General features: G+C 61.5%; 7 protein-coding genes across 7 annotated transcripts; 4 read left to right on the forward strand and 3 right to left on the reverse strand.

The window, feature by feature from the left end:
- Positions 1–4,390: 4,390 nt before the first annotated feature.
- On the forward strand, positions 4,391–5,844 carry COLE_03006 (uncharacterized protein; the record flags this gene model as incomplete). The annotated part of the gene is made up of 2 exons (XM_018421323.2): positions 4,391–4,464; positions 4,557–5,844. 2 exons carry the CDS (start codon positions 4,391–4,393, stop codon positions 5,842–5,844), a joined length of 1,362 nt encoding a protein of 453 aa, XP_018279383.1.
- A 593-nt stretch (positions 5,845–6,437) lies between these two features.
- COLE_03007 (uncharacterized protein) lies at positions 6,438–7,323 on the reverse strand (the record flags this gene model as incomplete). Its single annotated transcript, XM_018427367.2, has 3 exons — positions 6,438–6,468; positions 6,519–6,585; positions 6,633–7,323. The coding sequence occupies 3 exons, from the start codon at positions 7,321–7,323 to the stop codon at positions 6,438–6,440; spliced, it is 789 nt and encodes a 262-aa protein (XP_018279384.1).
- A 635-nt stretch (positions 7,324–7,958) lies between these two features.
- COLE_03008 (uncharacterized protein) lies at positions 7,959–8,186 on the reverse strand (the record flags this gene model as incomplete). Its single annotated transcript, XM_018422955.2, has 1 exon — positions 7,959–8,186. One exon carries the CDS (start codon positions 8,184–8,186, stop codon positions 7,959–7,961), a length of 228 nt encoding a protein of 75 aa, XP_018279385.1.
- Positions 8,187–9,687: 1,501 nt separating this feature from the next.
- Positions 9,688–13,169, forward strand: COLE_03009 (uncharacterized protein; the record flags this gene model as incomplete). Its single annotated transcript, XM_018421324.2, has 2 exons — positions 9,688–9,801; positions 9,834–13,169. The coding sequence occupies 2 exons, from the start codon at positions 9,688–9,690 to the stop codon at positions 13,167–13,169; spliced, it is 3,450 nt and encodes a 1,149-aa protein (XP_018279386.1).
- A 187-nt stretch (positions 13,170–13,356) lies between these two features.
- Positions 13,357–16,331, forward strand: COLE_03010 (uncharacterized protein; the record flags this gene model as incomplete). The annotated part of the gene is made up of 9 exons (XM_018422956.2): positions 13,357–13,420; positions 13,455–13,651; positions 13,689–13,718; positions 13,757–14,465; positions 14,508–14,725; positions 14,760–14,841; positions 14,877–15,271; positions 15,323–15,717; positions 15,749–16,331. 9 exons carry the CDS (start codon positions 13,357–13,359, stop codon positions 16,329–16,331), a joined length of 2,673 nt encoding a protein of 890 aa, XP_018279387.1.
- Positions 16,332–16,416: 85 nt separating this feature from the next.
- On the reverse strand, positions 16,417–18,332 carry COLE_03011 (uncharacterized protein; the record flags this gene model as incomplete). The annotated part of the gene is made up of 4 exons (XM_018421325.2): positions 16,417–16,612; positions 16,644–17,788; positions 17,898–18,136; positions 18,197–18,332. The coding sequence occupies 4 exons, from the start codon at positions 18,330–18,332 to the stop codon at positions 16,417–16,419; spliced, it is 1,716 nt and encodes a 571-aa protein (XP_018279388.1).
- A 289-nt stretch (positions 18,333–18,621) lies between these two features.
- COLE_03012 (uncharacterized protein) lies at positions 18,622–19,022 on the forward strand (the record flags this gene model as incomplete). Its single annotated transcript, XM_018425333.1, has 2 exons — positions 18,622–18,790; positions 18,841–19,022. The coding sequence occupies 2 exons, from the start codon at positions 18,622–18,624 to the stop codon at positions 19,020–19,022; spliced, it is 351 nt and encodes a 116-aa protein (XP_018279389.1).
- Between the last annotated feature and the right edge of the window lie 1,188 nt (positions 19,023–20,210).

Here is a 20,210-nt window from a genome sequence, read left to right on the forward strand (position 1 = left end):
GCAAGGCCAAGGCGGTAGTCGACATCCCGCCAGCGCCGAAAAAGCGTGGACGCCCGACTAAAGCCATGATAGCGGAGAGAGAGGCTCTGGCAGCCAAGGCTGCCCAGGAAGCCCTGGCTGCTGAGAAAGCTCTCCACGAAGCGAGCGGAAAGTCTTCGAAGACCGCGGCCACAGAGGAGGACGTACAGGCTCCCACTGACTCTGAGGCCCCACCTAAGCGCCGTGGGCGGGCACCAAAGGCGAATGTGGTTGACGAGGCGAGCAAGGCCCAAGCAACACGCGGTCGCGCAACCAAAGCGAAGTCTGTCGAGATTGCGCCTGGACGATCATCCGATGCGCAGGCGGAGGGCACTGAAACAAACAGCGACGCGACCTCTTCCTCGGCGGAGCGCCCACTTTCTGGAGGACCGTCCGCGGAAGTCTCCATTGAAGCCCCAGCGGCTGTACCCGCGGTCGCCGCGAAGCGTGGCGTCAAACGCTCTGAGACAGCTCCTGCGCCTTCAGTTCAGACATCCTCCCCCGAGCCCGTCTCACGCAGGAAGCAACCGTCGCGCGCTTCGGTGTCCGGCACTGCGACATCCGCGGCAAATGCACCCGCTAAGGAGACTGCCGACGCGACCTTGTCTTCCGAGCACGAACCCATGGAAGTAGATGGGGCTCCTGGCCCCGCTGCAAATGGTCACGCTGTGGACGAGGACGCGATTGAAGCTGCAGCACCAGCCTCTGCCTCGTCGTCTAGAACAGGGGACGACGACGGTTCTGTAAGCGACTTGGAGGCCCCGCCAGTGAGAGAGAGAGGGACTTCTGATGCCCTCCAGGAGCCCGAGACGTGCCCCCTGTGCGAACAGGTTGCCGACCACTCGCCCAAGGACTGCCCTGTAGTGCTTGCGGGCGTTGACCGCGTCCGTGAGCGTTTTGAAGAGCGGCGCCAGCAACTCATCAAGGCTGGCATCAAGCCTATAATCAAGTCTGATGCGACCCTCGACACCTGCCGGCAATGGATCACCAGGCTGACGAAGGTGGCGTCCGTGGTCGTGAATGGGACTACGCCGAGATCGGCAACTACAAAGTCTTCTCCCACTAAACCAGCACCCGCTGAGACCTCCTCAGCCAAACTCGAGGCCAACCCTGCGCCCAATGGTCCATCACTCAACGCTATTTCGGTCGCGGAAGAGGCCACCCCAGCATCCACACCCGCTAAAACGGACCGTACGCCTAGGCCCCTCACGGCTGCGCAGCGTTTCGCTGCGGCCAACGGCGGGAAGTCTCCCAACACTCCGAAGGACAATTCCGACAGCGAGTCGTCCGACGACGAGGCGACGCCATCGGCTCAAGCTACTGGGGCTCCGGCAACACCCGATACGCCCTTCTATCCACAGTCGCTACACATGATGGCGGCGGCGCGCGCAGCTCGCAGACCTGGCTCGTCGCGCTTGAGTGTGTCGGATGCAGTGATCGAGACGGGCGACTCATCGGATTCAGACTCGTCGGAAGCGACGTCAGACTCGAACTCGGAGGCCGGATCCTCGATTGACTCCGATTCTGAGGACTCCAGCTCCGACTCGGACTCCTCAGCCGTGCCCGATAACCTCGACTCGGAGGCTCTGCTCCGCCAGATCATGACGCAACCTCTGAGCCAGAGGCAGCGTGCCGAGGCAGCCCGCACTGCGGCCTCGATGCACGCTGTGTCACAGGAGGACATCGCCGAGGCGTCGGATGCGACGGACAGCGAGGAAGAAATCACATTGCCGCGTCCAACGCAGCGGCGCGGATCGGACAGCTCTATTGGTGACTTTGTTGAGGGCGAGGATGGGAGCGCCAACAGTGCGCACCTGGACGACGAGGACAGCGAAGCGGAGACTCGGAGCCGACTGTTGAACCACGTTGTTGCCGCCACGCAAGCCAAGGCAAGCGTGGCTACCAATGCGCCTGACGCTGTGGATGTGGATGACGATAAGAGCGACGAGGCCCATGACGGCGGAGAGGATGAGGAGGAGCACTACAGCGAGGACGACATTCCAGCAGCGGTGCAAGCCACGCCGAATCGTCCGGCCTCGCCACCGTCTTTCAGCTCCGCTCGTTCTTTCGCTAGGCTCGCCGCGTCCAGCCCTATCCTAGGAGACCTTCCAGGAGACATAGCGCTTCGCGAGGCGATCCATGAGGACGCGGCACCAATGCTTGACGGCCCGGGTAGTCATGATCTGGCGGCGACTCAGGTCAGTATGCGTGCGCCACTTCCATCGAGCTCCCAGCCAGGAACGCAGAAGGTGCTGCAGTCCCCCAAGTCGTCTTTGGCGCCCTCCTCCCAGCCCGCCCACAGGCGTGGTGGCGCAGGCGACGAAGACGCTGGAGACGCTAGCGACGAGAGAGATGGTGACTACGAAGAGGAGAGATCCCCAACGCCGCCCCCTCCCAAGCGTCGCGGTCGTCCGCCTAAGAATAGGGACGCGCTGCCGGCGTCACAGCCTACCCTTCGTTCAAAGCGTCAAGTCACTCGTGAACCGAAGGCGCCCGCGAGTCAACCTATGCGCGTTACTCGCTCGTCGTCATCGCGCGACCTTTCGCCGCAGCGTGTAACGCGTTCGGCTTCAAGCAATGCTGCTCGGTCTTCATCGCAGCGTGCAACTCGGTCTTCGGCGCGGTTGAGCTCCTCGCCTCTGACAAAGGTGAATCGAATTCTGCCAGACAGCGAGGAGGAGGGTGACGAGGAAAGCGACGACGAAGCACCCACCCCCCGCCCGAGCCAGGTAAGAGGAACGATGATGACTAATGCTGACAGCAGGCGCGGAGAGGCTTCCCCTCCTCCCGCACACGAGGGCCTCCTGTCCTTTCTCCCTCGCCATCGCCTACGCCTTCGCCAGCGCGCTCGGCTTCACCGTCGTCGTCGGTGAACGCGTCACAAAGCGTCCCTGTTCCCGCGACGCAGTCGTCGCCGTTGCGCCGTCGCACGCGCGGTGATCCCGAGACACCCCTCTTTATGACGCAGCCGAGCCAGATGCCGGCCACTCAGGCATACCACTCCATCCCTGCAGCCTTGATGTCTGAGGAGAGCGAGACTGCCATGGCCAAGAACGCGCGGTCCGACTCGGATGCCGATTCCGACGTCGAGTCGCATCACTCAGGCCATTCTGACCACTCTGAGGCCTCGCAATCAGACGCCTCCGGCGACGGGTTCCCCATTATCCCCAAGCTGCGGCCAAGCTCGCAGCCGGCAGCGATCACGAGCAGCTTTCCCACGCTGAGCTCGTTGCCGAAAGATCTGCTTAGACAGGGTGTGGACGGCGTGCAGAGTGTGTGGAACCGCGTGACGGGCAAGGAGGGGCCGGCACGCGAGGTCAGCAGCGACGAGAGTAGCGACGGCGACGACAGCTCGGACGAGGACGTGGTGCCCGAGCGTCTGCGGTCGCGGTTCGCGGGTGGATCGCGGAGCGCCAAGAAGCCGCGCACGCGCGGAGTTATGCGGGGGTGGTAGGTCGGTGTCACTTGTAAACGGCGCTCTATGTACAGCAGTCCACTAGTATTATGCACTTGTTATGAGGACTGCGCCGCTGACAATGTGCAAGATCGGCCTGCTGGAGGTTCCAAATGTCTATACATGGGGATATAGCACTGTGTCTCTTATGCTCACAGAACAAACATCTCTGTTCGTATAGTGGCTAGTATGCTCGCTTGTCATTAGCAGTGACCGCGGGAGACCGGAGTTCAATTCTCCGACAGAGAGCATTCACTGCGAGCTCTGCTCGCTTTTTGCTTGGTAGCCTGGAGCGCGCCTTGTTCCTGAGTCCTGAGACGCGCCGCGCTCCGCGTCTTGTTTTTCAGGTTCAGGGATGATTTGGTCCCGTTGGGGAGATCAACACACAGACCTCTCAGTGCTTCACATCCCGTGGGCGGCGGCGGCGCGGGCGGGAGGAAGGGTGACCCTGGGCGACGCCCGACCACCCCCCGCCCCGTCGTCGTCGTGATTTCTCTTCTCTTCTCTTCTCTTCGTGTTCAAGTCCAACTCCATCAGTCACCAGTCACTCATTCAACAGTACGTCGAGCTCGCTGCTTTCCCCCCTCTCGCTGCCAGCGCTGACGCCCTCCGTATCGTTGACTTTGGTGTTCCTTGGCGACTGTCCCCCCTCTTGCCTGCACGCCTGTCGATCTGATTGATTCACTCTCTCTCTCTCTCTTGCTCTTGCTGGACGCTGCGATCATGTGCCTTCCTTGACTATCCCCTCACCCCCCATGACGCCCCTCCCACCACTCGCACCACTCTCCACGCCTCACCTTCCACATCACTCCCGCCGTCCTCCATCCCGCCTCGTCACTTCACCTCCTCTTCACCCTCCAACCTCCTACTCCTCCTCCCTCTTCCATCACTTCCACTACCCATCTTCTCTCCTCCATTATGGGTCGCTCAGTGCGCGAGATCGTCCACCTCCAGACCGGCCAGTGCGGTAACCAGATCGGTGCCAAGTTCTGGTGAGTTACCCGCGCGTGGGCCTACACCACACGCGACCGCCTCCCGCCACACCCACCACCACCGCATCACGACAACCAACTCACACCTACAGGGAGGTCGTGTCCGACGAGCACGGCATCCAGGCCGACGGCTCGTACAAGGGCACGTCGGACATCCAGCTCGAGCGCATCAACGTCTACTACAATGAGGCGGCTGCTGGCAAATACGTCCCGCGCGCAGTCTTGATTGACCTTGAGCCGGGAACCATGGACTCGATCCGCGGCGGCCCTCTGGGCAGCCTCTTCCGCCCCGACAACTTCGTTTTCGGACAGAGCGGTGCCGGTAACAACTGGGCCAAGGGTCACTACACCGAGGGTGCCGAGCTCGTGGACTCGGTTCTTGACGTCGTGCGTCGCGAGGCTGAGGGGTGTGACTGCCTCCAGGGCTTCCAGATTACCCACTCGCTTGGTGGTGGCACCGGTGCCGGTATGGGCACCCTCCTCATCTCCAAGATCCGCGAGGAGTACCCCGACCGCATGATGTGCACGTTCTCGGTCGTGCCTTCGCCCAAGGTTTCGGACACCGTCGTCGAGCCCTACAACGCCACCCTCTCGGTTCACCAGCTCGTCGAGAACTCGGACGAGACCTTCTGCATTGACAACGAGGCGCTGTACGACATCTGCTTCCGCACTCTCAAGCTCACCACCCCCACCTACGGTGACCTCAACCACCTCGTTTCCGTCGTCATGTCGGGCGTCACCACCTGCCTGCGCTTCCCCGGTCAGCTCAACTCGGACCTGCGCAAGCTCGCCGTCAACATGGTGCCCTTCCCCCGTCTCCACTTCTTCATGGTCGGCTTCGCGCCCCTCACCTCGCGCGGCTCGGCGTCGTACCGCGCCGTCTCGGTTCCAGAGCTCACGGCGCAGATGTTCGACGCCAAGAACATGATGGCCGCCTCGGACCCCCGTCACGGCCGCTACCTCACCGTCATGTGCATCTACCGCGGCAAGGTCTCGATGAAGGAGGTCGAGGACCAGCTCCAGACCGTGCAGCAGAAGAACTCGGCCTACTTCGTCGAGTGGATCCCCGGAAACGTGGCCGCCGCGCAGTGCGACATCCCGCCCCGCGGTCTCAAGATGTCGTCGACTTTCATCTGCAACTCGACCTCGATCCAGTCCCTCTTCAAGCGTATCGGCGAGCAGTTCTCGGCCATGTACCGCCGCAAGGCCTTCGTGCACTGGTACACTGGCGAGGGCATGGACGAGCTCGAGTTCTCCGAGGCCGAGTCCAACCTCTCCGACCTCGTCGCCGAGTACATGCAGTACCAGGAGGCGTCGGCCGACGACGACCTCTACGACGACGAGGAGCTCCCGCTCGAGGGCGAGGAGGAGATGATGTAAGCCAAGCTGCATTTGCCTGGTCTTGCCTCCCCCCTGTGGACATCCTGTGCCCATTCCCTCCATCGACGACCCGGCGGCAGCCTTGTCGTCGCCCTCGTCGATCCCCTACTTCGTATCCCCTCCTCCCACTTCCCTCTTTTTACCGCCACGCCCGGGGCCTAGTTCCCGGTGTCTCGCGATGAGACGGCGTGCTGCGATCTATGCCACATAATAGTGTAATTGTTTGGAGCATGGTTTGGCGATGGCACTGACGACACGCGCTTGGTGCGGAATGATGAGGCAGGCGGAAAGTCCGTCGAGGACCCCCGACAAAGTGGACTTTATCAGCTGCGGCACTGATGCCGATGCAGAACATCAAGCTTTTGTTGATCAGACTGCGTAGACGTCTGGTGACCATCAGCGTTACTTAGTAACAGATACGTGTAAAAGCCAATGGCATCACAAGCACAAGCAGTCGAGTAACAGTAACGCTAGTTTACAGGTTGATAGTATAAGGGGGCCATCATCCCTGGCTCGCCACTTTGATCTGCTGTCAGACTGCGCAACTGGGTGCACTCACCTGGCGATCGGAACATAGACCAGCGCCAGGTGCATCAAGGAAAGTACACACGCCAACGCTCGCTCCTGCCACACGTCAGCTGCATCTCTCGTCGGTGGTCCGAGAGGGTACTCACGGCCTCAAGCTGTCATTACTGCACACCGGGCACATCCCCCGCCGCCTGACGATGCGGCTGAGGCAATCTGGTGTTTGTCAGCCTCCTCTACAAAGTTTGGGGGGGATTGCTTACCACCGCACAGCGCGACGTGCATGCACTGATAGGGCGCTTGATCAGATGGCTTCGCGTGACAGAAAACGCAAAAACGCGGAGGTCGATCGGGGAAGGGAGCAGAGGTGGGGCTCTTTGGGTCATCAGGCGTGGCGGGCGCGAGCGTGGGTCCGAAGTACGCGTCCTTGTTGATGGCTGGCGATGTCCACGGTGCAGGGCGGACAATCTCGAGCGCGGCAGGGGGATGCGGGGCGCCTGGTGCAGTCACATTGCCAGTGTGGCGAGGAAGTCGGACGGGAAAGGCAAGCGGAGCTGGAGTCCCCTGTGCCACCGGGTGACGGACTGGGAGCACCAAAAGCGCGTAGTGAGGGGCATAGTAGTAGGAGATGGGCGCTTGCAGCTGATCGCGCCAGTTGTGCGCGCTCACGAGGCCGTACAAGAAATGAAGAAGCTGAGGGAAGGTGTAATGGCTGAGATTCGGATAGATCCTCCTAGTCGTGGTCTTGAGCTCTGGCCAGCGTTCCAGTGTCGCGCTGAGGCTGTCCTCGATGATGATCTGAAATGGGAAAGGATAGTGACCGATGGTCTTCTCATGGCAATCCCGGAGTGTCGCGATGGAGACTCGGTCCACGGCGAAGCGGGCATAGTCCTGGCTTTCGTAGATGTCATCCCACGCCGACTTCCATGCGTTCTCGAACTCGGACCAGAGCATGGCGGTGGGAGGTAACGGCGTGTACGGCGAGTGCTGGTGAGCTGGCAGGCTACGGGAGGTGATGGGGCAAAACGGTGGATGAGAAGAAGAGGAGAGGTGCGCTACTGCGGAGTGGGAAAGAGGGAGTAGCGACGAGTGCAAAGGGAGAGGTGAGTTATAATGAGTAGTGAGAACAAGAGAGAAGGACAAGTGGTAAGAGCAACAATGCCAGATGCGCAAGTTTAAGAATATAGGGCGGCGAGGAAGGTGGCTCGCTCATGCGCTCGCCCTACCGTGTGCCATCATGCCATCACCACATTTCCATGATCCATGATGGCTTGGCGATTCAGTTTGTGAACGTACGAACGTAGCGAGCGCAGCATTCTTCAAGCGCCATCAGCAGGCCACACGCACACTGAGCCTCTTCTCCTGCTCTGCTTTGACCCTTTCTTCTCTTCGTCGATCGTCGAGCCCGCTCCGAGACACATGCCACTTGGGTGGCCGACATCTCTCTAGATCTCTAGACGCTCGGCGTGAGTTGGTCGTTCACCCCCAATTAGGCAGTCGTGCGTTGCCGCAAATGCATTGCCTGCTGCTCGTCGTCAGCTCTGACTCGACCAAGCATGCTCACCTTTGTTTTTGCTACTAGACCCCCCTCATGCCGGCCCACCGCCTTCGCCACCTCCGCCTTTCCGCAGCCTGCTCCAATACTTGTTGATGTCGGGAATACTTGGCATATGCTCGGAACCGATATATGCGCCCGCAACGACGACGATACCGAGTGCGGCGATGTTGAACGCGGCGTACGGTCCTCGCATCTTCTTGGGCGGGATGGGCGTCTTCCCCGCGGCAGCGCGGGCGGCGATGTCAGAGGAGAGTGCCATGATAGTCGAGCTGGAATCAGCGGGGCGTCGAGGCCACGCACTCTGACGAGACGAGGGCGCTAAGCCGTGCGTGAGTAGCTGAGTAGGTTGTATGCGTCGCGCCTAGTCCGAGTGAAGAGGGCAACGGCGAGGGTGTGTTGAGACTGGCATGAGTGGTGATGTCAAGCGACGGAACGGAGCGACATGGGAAGGCGTGCCTGGATATGATCTGCTGATCTGGTCAGCTGGTCATCATCTGAACATCGTGAAACGCATAAACTCCATTATCAACATCCACAAGATCCTCCATGGCCCATGGCCACCCCGCCACGCGCGCCAGCTGCCAGAACGCGCCGGCCACGCCAAGTGCAGGACACCGTGCATTCCGCACGACGTCCAATGTTCAACAGGGCAAGACAAATACGCGTCCAACAGGCGAGATCGCGTCCCCGATCCGGCGGCCCCGCCGCCAAAGTGGTGCAGGATGGCGCAACTTAGCTCACCGCGGCGTCGACTTATGGTATCCAGATCACCGCAGCATGCATCTAGGTCGCGCACCAAGGATTGAACCACCCCCCCAGCCGGCTCCGGAGACGCCACCACAATATACGCGCCGCGAACCGTGCCGGATCCGATCCGCACGCATGTCGTATCCTCGGCGAGCTGCAATAACAATCGTCTCATCTCTCAATCTCTCCTTCCTCCGATCTCTTTCACAACCACCTTTCAACAACAGGAAGACGCAGTTACTCAGCCCCGTGCGACATCGCGCCTCGCAACCTTCACCGCGCCACTAGCGAGCACCATGCAAAGCGCCGCCGCCGAAGGAAGCACTGAGCCCGCCGAGCAGCGCCTCGGAGTCTTCGCCCGCATCATCGTCAAAATCACAAAGCCGTTTAGGAAAGCCGAGGGCGCCCCCCAGTCCACACTCGAGGCCACTGAACGTGAGGTTCTGGTCTATTACCTTTAGCACTAGGCAACTGACGCCAGCCAACCAAGAAGTGCTCGAGTCCATTTCACTCTCCCCAGCACCAGTGCGCCTCCGCATGGTCGACGCACCATACACTCTTGCGGACCATCCTTTCGTCAAACAGCATCCGCAGGTCCTCAGCGAACCGCGGCTCAGCACCTCGAGCAGCTTCCGGTTATAATAGAGGTGAAGACAGCATGAGAAAGAGAGGTACGTCGCGGTCAACCTCGACACACCCGCGACTCTGGACAGGGTTGGTTACAAAAGTTGATTGTTGTAGGTATTGTTGACAGTAGACCGTCGAGGAGAAGTGAGGAGACGGAGAGGTCAATGCATCATTGTGTTAGGCTGCATGACGCTCATCGTCCTTTGGGCGTGGAGGGTAATCTCGTGCACCTCGGAAGCTTGCATCCAGATCTACAGCCCTGTACTATTAGCACCTCCACCTTAACCACGTGGTTGACCTCCACCGCTCAATTGAGATTTTGGAACGCCTGATGAAGCAGCTCACCTCGCAGCCGTCACTTGCATCTATCCTTCACCATCTCAGCCATGGCAGAGCAATCCCATCGGGCTCATCGCAAGCCCTCAGCGGGAGGAAAGGCCGAAAAGAAGGACAAGGCCGCCGGCATCGACCGCTCCTCTGCTAAAGGCTACAACCCAAAGGTAGCTGCCAGGACCCACAGAGCTGACTCCAGGCCTTCACAAGTCAGTCATGGCGATCAGCTAACATCGCCGCGCGGCGAACCGCCGAGAAAGACCAGAAGCGTCTCCACGTCCCTCTTGTGAACCGTAACCCCGAGGAACGCAAGGTCACAGCTCAGAAGGGGCAGGGGATGGACGAAGGTCGCGTTCCTCCGCCGCCCATCGTCGTTGGCATTGTCGGCCCACCCGGAGTGGGAAAGACCACTCTCATCCGTTCCCTTGTCCGCCGCTACACTAAGCACAACACCTCGCAGCCACAGGGTCCCATCACCGTTGTGAGCGGTAAGACGCGCCGCATCACGTTCGTCGAGTGCGGGAACGACCTCAACTCGATGATCGACCTGGGCAAAGTCGTTGACCTCGTGCTCCTCATGATCGACGGCAGCTTCGGCTTCGAAATGGAGACGTTCGAGTTTCTCAACATTCTCCAGGCGCACGGTTTCCCCAAGGTCATCGGCATTCTTTCGCATATCGACCTCATTAAGAAGCAGTCGACGCTCAAGGACACCAAGAAGCGCATCAAGCACCGTTTCTGGACCGAGATCTACCAGGGCGCCAAGCTCTTCAGCATGTCGGGCGTCATTAACGGCCGCTACCCCGACGCCGAGATCAACCTGCTCACGCGCTGCATGTCGACCATGAAGTTCCGTCCCCTCGTCTTCCGCAACCAGCACCCGCACCTCCTCGCAGACCGTATTCAGGACATGACGCCGCCTGAGGCTGTCCGCAAGAACCCCAAGATGGACCGCACCATCACGCTCTACGGCTACCTCCGTGGACCCAACCTGCCGGCGCGCAACGCCAAGATCCACATTCCTGGCGCCGGAGACCTCGAGGTGCGCGAAGTCGAGCGCCTGACCGACCCGTGCCCGCTGCCAACGCTAGAGTCGGAGCGTCGCCGAAAGATGGGCGAGAAGGCCAAGCTCATCCACGCGCCAATGAGCGATGTCGGCGGCGTCATGTACGACAAAGATGCGGTGTACATTAACGTCCTCGGCTCGTTTTCCAAGGACAGCGATGCGCCCAAGGGCGAGGGCGAGCGCATGGTCATGGAGATGCAGGACGCCAACGCGACTCTCGCCGACGGCATCAATAACTCGGAGATCCGCTTGTTCGGCAACTCGTCCGGCGCACTGCGCGTCGATGAGCGAAGAGACCGGCGCGTACGTCGTCGCGCTGATCCCCGCTCCGGCGGTCCTATCCTCGGTGCCGCGGACGAGGACGAGAGTGACTTTGACGACGGGTTCGACGACGAAGATGGCGGCGCGCGTATTGAGGAGATGAACGTGGACGACGAGGAAGACGGAGATGGTGCCATGTACGCTGACTCGGACTCGGACAACGACCTCTCCATGGCCACTGGGTTCCAGCAGGACGGCAAGCGCGTCGATCTGTCGGACGAAGAGTATGAGGGCGACGAGGCCGAGGTCGACAGCGACATGGAGGACGTGCCGCGGTGGAAGCAGAACCTTGCGCAGCGTGCGGCCGCTGGATTTGCGGAGCGCATGCAGCGGCGGCGGGACCTCATGTCGATGATCTACGGCGACGAGCTGTCACCCGAGGAGATTGCCGCCGGCAAAACGCGGCCGTCGTCTGCCGACGCCGAGTCGAGCAAGATGGCCCTTGAGAACGAGGGCTTTTTCCGGGTATCGGGCGACGACAACTCGGGCGACGACGACCAACTCAAGGTGTCAGTCGATGCTGCAGCGCTCGAGGCGCGCTGGTCCGATGGGGCGCTGCTGGACTCGCTGCAGAGCATGTTCATCTCCGGCAAGATGGGCGAGGAGACGGCTGAGGGCTTGCCGTACGAAGAGGAGGGCGGTGACTTTGAGGACCTGGAGGGCGATGAGGACGGCGACAACGTCCCCTACGTCGGTGTCAAGCCGGCTGGGGCGCCCAAGTCGGCCGAGGAAATGGAGGCTGTTCGCCAAGATGCGCTCGACAAGAAGAAGAAGGCGCTCGCAGCCAAGTTTGACGAGCAGTATGACGACGACTCGGACGGCGAGGGCGGCAAAATGGACTTCTACGACCAGCAGAAGGCCGAGATGGCCAAGCAGCGCGAGATGAATGAGGCCGAGTTCGAGGGAATGGACTCGAACGCGCGAGCGCAGATCGAGGGTTTCCGCTCGGGCTCTTACGTCCGCCTCGAGATCGACAACGTGCCGTGCGAGCTTGTCGAGAACTTTGACCCCAAGTTCCCGATCATCGTCGGCGGCTTGCTCCAGGCCGAAGAGGCGTTTGGGTTCATCACCGTCCGCATCAAGCGTCACCGTTGGTTCACCAAGACGCTCAAGACGAACGACCCGCTCATCTTCTCGCTGGGCTGGCGGCGCTTCCAGACACTTCCGCTGTATCACCTGGACGACCACTCGATCCGCAACCGCATGCTCAAGTACACGCCAGAGCACATGCACTGCTTCGCGACATTCTATGGGCCGGTCAGCGCGCCAAACACAGGTTTCGCCGCATTCAACTCGCTTGCGGACGATGTCCCTGGTTTCCGCATCTCGGCGACGGGTGTCGTGCTCGACATTGACCGCAGCACCAAGATTGTCAAGAAGCTCAAGCTCACGGGCACGCCATACAAGATCTTCAAGAACACGGCCTTCATCAAGGACATGTTTAACTCGGCGCTCGAGGTGGCCAAGTTTGAGGGTGCCAACATCCGTACGGTCTCCGGCATCCGCGGCCAAGTCAAGCGCGCGCTGGCCAAGCCGGACGGCGCGTTCCGCGCGACCTTCGAGGACAAGATCCTCATGTCGGACATCGTCTTCCTGCGCGCATGGTACTCGATCGAGCCGAAGAAGCTGTACAACCCCGTGACATCGCTGCTGCTCGCCGACAAGAAGTCGTGGCAGGCAATGCGCCTCACGGGCCAGATCCGCCGGGACGAGCAGGTCGACACGCCGCTTGACCCCAACTCGGCATACCGCACGATCGAGCGCAGCGCGCGCAAGTTCAACCCCCTCAAGATTCCGCGCAAGCTCCAGGCCGACCTGCCGTACGCGTCCAAGCCCAAGATGATGAAGGCGCAGAACAAGCCCACATACATGCAGTCGCGGGCGGTCGTGCTTGGCGACGAGGAGAAGAAGGCCGTCGCGCTGCTGCAGCAGATCCAGAGCCTCGAGAAGGACAAGAAGGCGCGGCGGCACGCCAAGAAGGAGGAGGACCGGAAGGCGCACCGCAAGAAGGTCGACGAGAGCGAGGAGCGGCGCGCGGAGAAAATCCGCGCCGAGCGCAAGGCACACCTCCGCACCGAGGCGATCAAGCGCAAGCACCAGGAGGCGATGGCTGAGTCGGGCGGGCGGGGCAAGCGGAAGCGTACTTAGATGGGGAGAATTGATCAGGCATGTACTGTTTTTGCATAGATTGAGTGATCGTCAGCGAAGTGGAATGCGGGGTACCCCGGACCTCCACGTGGTACGACGACCCAGACACGGTATCGGCTTGAAGCGTGACCACTTCATCTTCATCTCTCAGAACTTGCACTCACCTCACGATCCTCACGCGCCCGGCATGTCTGAATTGCATGTCGAGCGCACACCACGCCGGCGCTCGACAGTAGCCGAGTCGTTCATCGGTGCGTGTTTCCAACGGCGTGCCCCTGACCTCAGACACCAAAGCGTTCCTCTCAGACCGCTTCGACGTCCACGACTACGCCAACGCCGTACTGCAGGGCAAGGCGTATGACCCGGACGCTGGGAGGCCACGATCAGGATCGACGGCGAAGGAGGGCGACGCCGGGCTCAGCCGACGGCAGGAGGAGAAGGGCGATCTTGGGCTCGAGGTTGCCCGACTCAACTACGGAATTGTGGGTGCCCCCGGCCGGCGCGCAGCTAATCTTCCAGGAAGACGTCACTAAGCAGTTGCGGCAAGAGGTGAGCAGCTTTTTCCGCCCATTCTCAACTAATCCCAGATCACCACTTCCTACCCCCTGCTCCTGACGCACCTCACGACGTCGCTCGCGCTCAGCTCGCAGCTCTCGCCCATCCGCTCGTCGCTCAACTCGCTCTCGTCCAGCATAGACCGCCTGCACACGAAGATCCACACCCCGCATGCGCAGCTCGCGCTCCTCGTGCGGCGGCTGCGGCTCCTCGCGCTCGCGTCCGACCTCTCGAGACGGGCGGCGCGCTTCGTCCTCGTCGCCCGCCGTCTCGAGGGGCAGATGGAGCGGCTGAAGGCCGCGCCGGCGCCCGCGTCGGGCAGCGGGACGAACACGCCGGCGCCGGGCGAGGGCGAGAAGGAGATCGAGCTGGCAAAGGCGGCGCTGAGCGTCGCCGAGCTCGACGCACTCCTCGCCCCGCCCGAGGGGGAAGGTGAAGGAGACGAGGGCGAGAACTCGACCGCCCCTCTTCCGCTGCAGAGCCTCGAGTTTGTCGAAGCGTATGAGCCTGTCGTGGACAAGGCGCGCGACACGATCATCACTGAGATGGAGAGCATGGTGCGCTCCGGCCTCGCGAATCTCAACCAGCCTCTCATCTCGTCGTCGCTCCAGACAGCACATAACCTCCGCCTCCTTCCAGACCTCGTGGCCAACCTCGTCGCCGACCTTAATGACACGGTCACGCTGCGTGTGCAGCGCGCATTCGATTCTGCGGCCATTGGCCGTGAAGTGGCCGGCAAGGGTAAGCTTCGCGGATGAGACTTTGAGATTGAGCTGACGCCAGAAACATCGCATGCGATCCGCTTCACGACGCGCTCGCGCCAGCAGACGGAGCCCGCGAGCTCGCAAGCTGCGCAGTGGACCGCTGTGCTGTGGACCCGCCTCGAACGCGTCATCGAGGACGTGGCGGCGTGCTGCATCAAGGTGTACACGCTCGAGAAGGTGTTGCGCATCAAGCGCGACGCGGTGACGAACGCGGAGTTCCTCGAGGAGGTGATGCAGGTAGGCTGGGTTGCTGACCAGGAGCTCACGACAGAAACTGGACGAGAAACCGAGCTTCACTTTCTGGACGACGTTGGCAACCGCCTTCGAGTCACAGTGCAAAGACGCGGCCCGAGGTACGCTCTGAGGCTCGTGTCGCAGCTAACGTCAGCCAATGGGTGGCTTCAGCAGGCCCTCAGCACCGGATATCCTCGTTTGTTACGCCTCTTCCATGACTTCTTCGCCAAGATCGCCGTGCACACCGACACAGTCTACACGCGCGAGACACAAAGCCCCGAAGCAGTCCTGGCCCTGCGCTCTGTGTCGACCTTCGAATCGCTGTACCTCTCGCGCTCCACCTCGCGCATGTCTGACGCCGTTTCGTCTGCCATGTCGCATTACAGCGTCCCGAGGACAACAGCACCGAGTGCAACCGAAGGCGTCAACATCGCACGCGCCATCATCAACGAACTCGACTCGGCGCGCTTCGACCCCCTTCTTGTCCGCACTGTTGCGCGCAACGCCGTCAAAGTACTCACGACATTGAAGACAAGGGTTGACGGAGCGGTGCGTATTTCCTCGCTTGATTGAACGCAAGTGTGTGCAACTGACATGCAGCTCGTCCGCGACTTCACCGCCACGTCTCTCATCGGGCCGACCGCGACGCCCGCCGAGATCCTCAACGCCCAACTCATCAGCTGCCTGTACCACTGCACGCTAAACCTCTCCGCACTTGAGCCCCGCTTCGGGTCCAAGGTGGCCGACATCATCGCGCCGCCCGTCCGGGCGCTGGAGGAGACGTATGTGCGCGTGACGGACGCGCTCGACGTGGCGATCAAGCGCGAGTTCTCGGCCATCCTCGCCCGCATCCACCGCGTCGACTTCAGCAAGCCCATGGACCCCATGGCCATGGGCAGCAGCAGCCCGTACATGCAAGACCTGCTGGACAAGCTCACCTTCCTGCGTCTCGAGGTGCTCGGCCGCTCGTCGCTCGGCGACTTTATGCGGCAATGGTGCGTCACCCCGCTCCACAGCTGACACCAGGGTTCTCTCGCTGAGCAAGTACCTCATCACGACGTTCTTGCTGCACGCGTCGATCGCGCGCCCGATGGGCGAGAGCGGCCGCCTCAAGCTCACGGGCAACATGACCGAGTTCGAGATGGGCCTCCAGAACTTCCTCAACACGGGCAGAGTGCAGGGTGCGCGCGGGGGCATGCGCGTCGCCGACATCGGAGGGGAGTATCTCGCGCTGCGCACTTTCCGGACCCTGCTGTTCGCGGACCGCGCGGGCCTCACAAATCCCGTCGAGACCGTGCATCTCCCGCCCCTCATCGTGCTGCACCACATCATTGTGCGCTCGCCGCTGCGCTTGCCGCACGAAGTGCATGGGTGGAGCGAGGCGGAGTATGTTTTGTGGGTGCAGAAGCACGAGGAGGAGCACGAGCAGTGGGATTTGCTTGAGAAGGCCGTCGACGACCAGGTCGCCGTCGCGTCCACGCCGGGCGTCGGGCAGGACGACGAGGACCGCGAGACGGTCGAACTCGTCAGGGAGGTGCTTGAGCATGCGCGCCACCACCATGAGCGAGATCGCGATCACGCACATCATGCGCGTGGCGCGTCGCGGTGAGACTGTTGGATTAGGCTATGCATCTTAGTCCTACCTGCGTATGACATGCTAATGACACTCTATTAAAACTAGGCAGCGCATGGCCTTACGAGGACCACGACGCCTGTCCCATGCCCTCTTGAATGCGCTCGATGAGCGCGCGCTTCATGTACTGCTCGCGCGCAAGCGACCGCACGGCCTTGAGATATCGGTCGAGGTCGATGCGCTCGGCGTCGAGCGCTCGCGTAAGATGATACATCGTGTCGCTGAGCGCGTTGTCTTCCGCCACGAGATCCACGAGTCTGGTGTCAGCCTGTACAAACCTTGGCTCACTGATTATGCACGATCGAGATGCTGCACACGACCTCGTCGACGCTCACGTCGCCGCGCTGCTCGAGCTCCGCGACGCGCGCCTCCCCCTTGTTTACGACCTCCTGCATGCGCCCACCGACGGCATCGCACACCTTCTTGACAGCTTCGAGGCGCGCCATCTCGTCTCGGATTGCCGGCTCGCCGGTCGCGAGATCCTCGCGTCGCTCGACGAGTTGCGCCTTCTGCGATTGCAGCGAGTGCATGAGTGGCGGGAGGGAGGCGGCGAGGTGAGGCAAGAGGACGGCGTGCAGATGCAGCACCGAGGGTGGGGGCGGCTTGGAAGGGGGGATGGGTGGCGCGTCGGCGGGGTCCGGGAGAGCAGCGGTTGTTGTCTCAGGAGACGACGACATGAGGTCTGGTGGGCGTTGCGGGGGTAGGGTGGGAGGCGGGGGTTGCTGGAAGGCCTGCGGGGCATACTGGGGATAGCCTGGGCCCGGTTGACCGTAGGGAGGCTGAGGATGCTGAGGTTCCCGAGGGTGCTGAGGCTGCTCAGGTTGCCGAGGAGATTGGAGATGGGGAGGAAGGGGCGGAGGCTGAGGAGGTTGAGGCTGCTGCTGCTGCGGCGCCAGCCCTGGCACTGGACTCCACATCTGCTGAGGAGGCGGCTGCGGGGGATATGGCGGCATCGGCATCTGCGGGGGAGGAGGTGGTGGGGGAGGCGGCTGCTGACCTAGGGGGCCATGCTGGCCTGGCAGGAATGGTGCAGGCAGCACCGGTGGGCCATGCCATGACCCCCCGCCGGCCGACGACACGGGCGAGAATGGCTGCGGACTTTGCGTCCCCGCGCGTGGGGGTGGAAACTGCGGGCGATGTGGTACGGGTGGCACTTGTCCAGGTCGGAGAGGGACGGGAGGCGAGCCAGGCATCGGCGTGGGCGAAGCGCGGTCGCTTGAGCCCGGCAAAGAGCCCTGTCGGCGCGCATATGTTGGTAGCGCTTCGCCGTTTGAGTATGGTCTTGGGGGAGGAACGGGCTGCGGCGCGGATAACTGGGCAGGGGAACGGGGCTGGGAGGAAGGCCTTTCAGGCGGTTTGGCGTATACGGGCGGCGTGGCGGAGAAGATCTCGGCGAGCTTGTTGAGGAGAGTGGGAATGTCGCGATTAGGGGACTGACGTTAGCCGCCCGTTGCACTGAGAGCCGAGCCTGCTATGCCTCGTCGCACGATGCTTTGTCGCCTGAGGTGCAAGACAGAGGAAGATACCCGAACCACAACTCACTGGCCAGCTCGCCCACCAATGTTCGACAACCTCCTCGCGCACGCGGCCTCCTGGGTCCACCTCGCGGCTTTTGCGCACTCCCATCTCCTTCGTGGGCACAACGAAGGCCATAGGTGGTCGGCGGGGATACTCATGGGGCACCCAAACGTGGACCGGAATCTGGTACGTCGCACCACGATAGTTGATGGGCAGTGTACCGTGCAGAAGGAGGAGGAGGGCAGTCTGCCCCGAGTCGAACGCTGTGCGTTAGTGCGCGGAGGAGACGGGGGGAAGGCGAAAGGTGGTGGTGGCGGACTCACTGAAGGCATCCGTCTTGACTTGGAGGGTGCGATACGAGCTGAGCACGCCGAGTACCTCGGAGAGGATACGCTCGTGACTCGGATATGGGCGGAGGACGTTCTTGAGCCAGTCGCGCGTGGCGTCGAGCGACGACATGGCTGGAGATGGATGATGGAGGGGTGTAGATTGGACAGCGGTGGATGAAAGCGGCGGTGATGACTTGGCGTCATCGCGCTCAACTCAAAAGTGGCCCCGCACCGTTGCTTCCGTCTCTTTCCTCCACCCAAAGGTCTAGCTCTCTACAGTTGATGTCTGGCATTCTCCCTCTTTCTCTACAACTGCGCTGCCGTCTACTCGTGGACAGTTGTAGTTCACTCTCGCAGCTCGTAGCCACACGGCGCGACGCAGTAGAGCAGTCTCACGGAGCCCTATTCCTCAGTGTGATATGGACGGCCTGCCGATCCGAACATCGCGCCGGCCCATCAACCACCGCCGCGCCGTCCCCCGGCCGGGTGACGCGGGCGCGCACAGTGTCGGCGGCGACATGGTGAACAGCATGAAGCGACGTGGCCTCAAGCCGTCGCGTTGGGCGCTCTACCGCCCATGGGTGCTCGGTACGTTGCATCCTCCTTGCCTTCCTCCCCCCCTAGAGCACTAACGGTAGGCGCTGTTGCGCTCATCCTCCTTCTCGCCTTAAACACGGCTTGGCTGCAGCGCATCAACCGCCGCGTCGGGACCAAGGGCGGGTGGGGCGCTGTCGTGGCCGCAGCGCGCCAGCAGGCTGCGCGATGGGTTGGAAGCCTCGCGGCGCGGATCGACACCGGCGCGACGCACGATGAGATTTGAGGGTCGTTGATACCCCCGAGTAAGTTGGTCGACACGGTTTAGCTGATGCCGCCGAAGCGTTTGTGATCGGCCATAATCGTCGCGACATTCGGTAGAGATCGCTGGCAGATAGCAAGAGCGTACAACATACAACAGCCAGCCTGACCCGCCGTAAAGTCTCAGAGTCCCGAGGCCAGAGGGAAGCCAGCTCTCGCGTCGACCCAACCAGTCGGACATGACTGAGCGAATTGGCGCCAATCTCGCCGCGCTCGACCTACCTGGCAGCAGGCCACCTGGGGGCATCGTCTGCGCCCTCTTCTGGAACTCTTGTCAAATGGCGAAAATGCATTAGAAATCGACAACTTTCGCGAAGCGATCACCATTTGGACCGCCCAGCTTGTTCCCCATGCGTCCACTTGATCGCAACCGACTTGTTGTGCTTGCAGGAATTAGACGCAACACGCTTCTGTCAAGCCGCAGCTCGCTTGGATGAGGCTGGTCAACATGAGGGGGTGGCGTCAAGGACATTTGCTCCCGAAGAAGAGAAGTGGCCGCCGCGCGCCACGCCGCCATGCTCCGTGGCATGTAACGATGGGTGGGAAGATGGGGATATGCATGAGATTACAAGAGAGCCGAGAGAAATGATGGGGAGGACCAAGTGATGAGATGATAAAATGAGGGAGCGAGTAGAGTTGGCGGGGGGGGTGGGGAGGAGTAACGGCGAGTGCCTCTGATGACAAGAATGAGGAGAACGCGTCGCACCCGTTAGAGCAGAGGGGTGAGGGGATACTCATTTGATGATGGATAGATTATTACAATTCTCTAATAACAACTTGTATTAGTGCTAAACAGGAACACAACAGCCCAAGGTGAAACCACAATCCCATCATCCGCACCCCCCCTTGCTCCTTGCTTCCCTCCCCCCCTCGTCCTCGTCGTCGTCCTCGTCCTCTGATCCTCGACATCCACAACATCTCCATCGCCATCTCCATCACTCTCACTCCCTCTCACTCTCACTCTACTCTACCCATACTACCTATCTTTCATCAACACGTACCTCTCGCCGCACCCTCTTCCACCACGTCCATTGTGTTTGTCTCAGTCGTTCACTCGCCCTCAACCGCATCTTCCGACGCGTACTTCTTCTATAAACAAAGTCCCCGACCCACCTCCCTCCTCATCCTCATTCTCACAGGCTCACATCCATCA

This window comes from Cutaneotrichosporon oleaginosum (genome assembly GCF_008065305.1).
Source record: "Cutaneotrichosporon oleaginosum strain ATCC 20508 chromosome Unknown ATCC20508_contig02, whole genome shotgun sequence".
NCBI lineage: Eukaryota > Fungi > Basidiomycota > Tremellomycetes > Trichosporonales > Trichosporonaceae > Cutaneotrichosporon > Cutaneotrichosporon oleaginosum.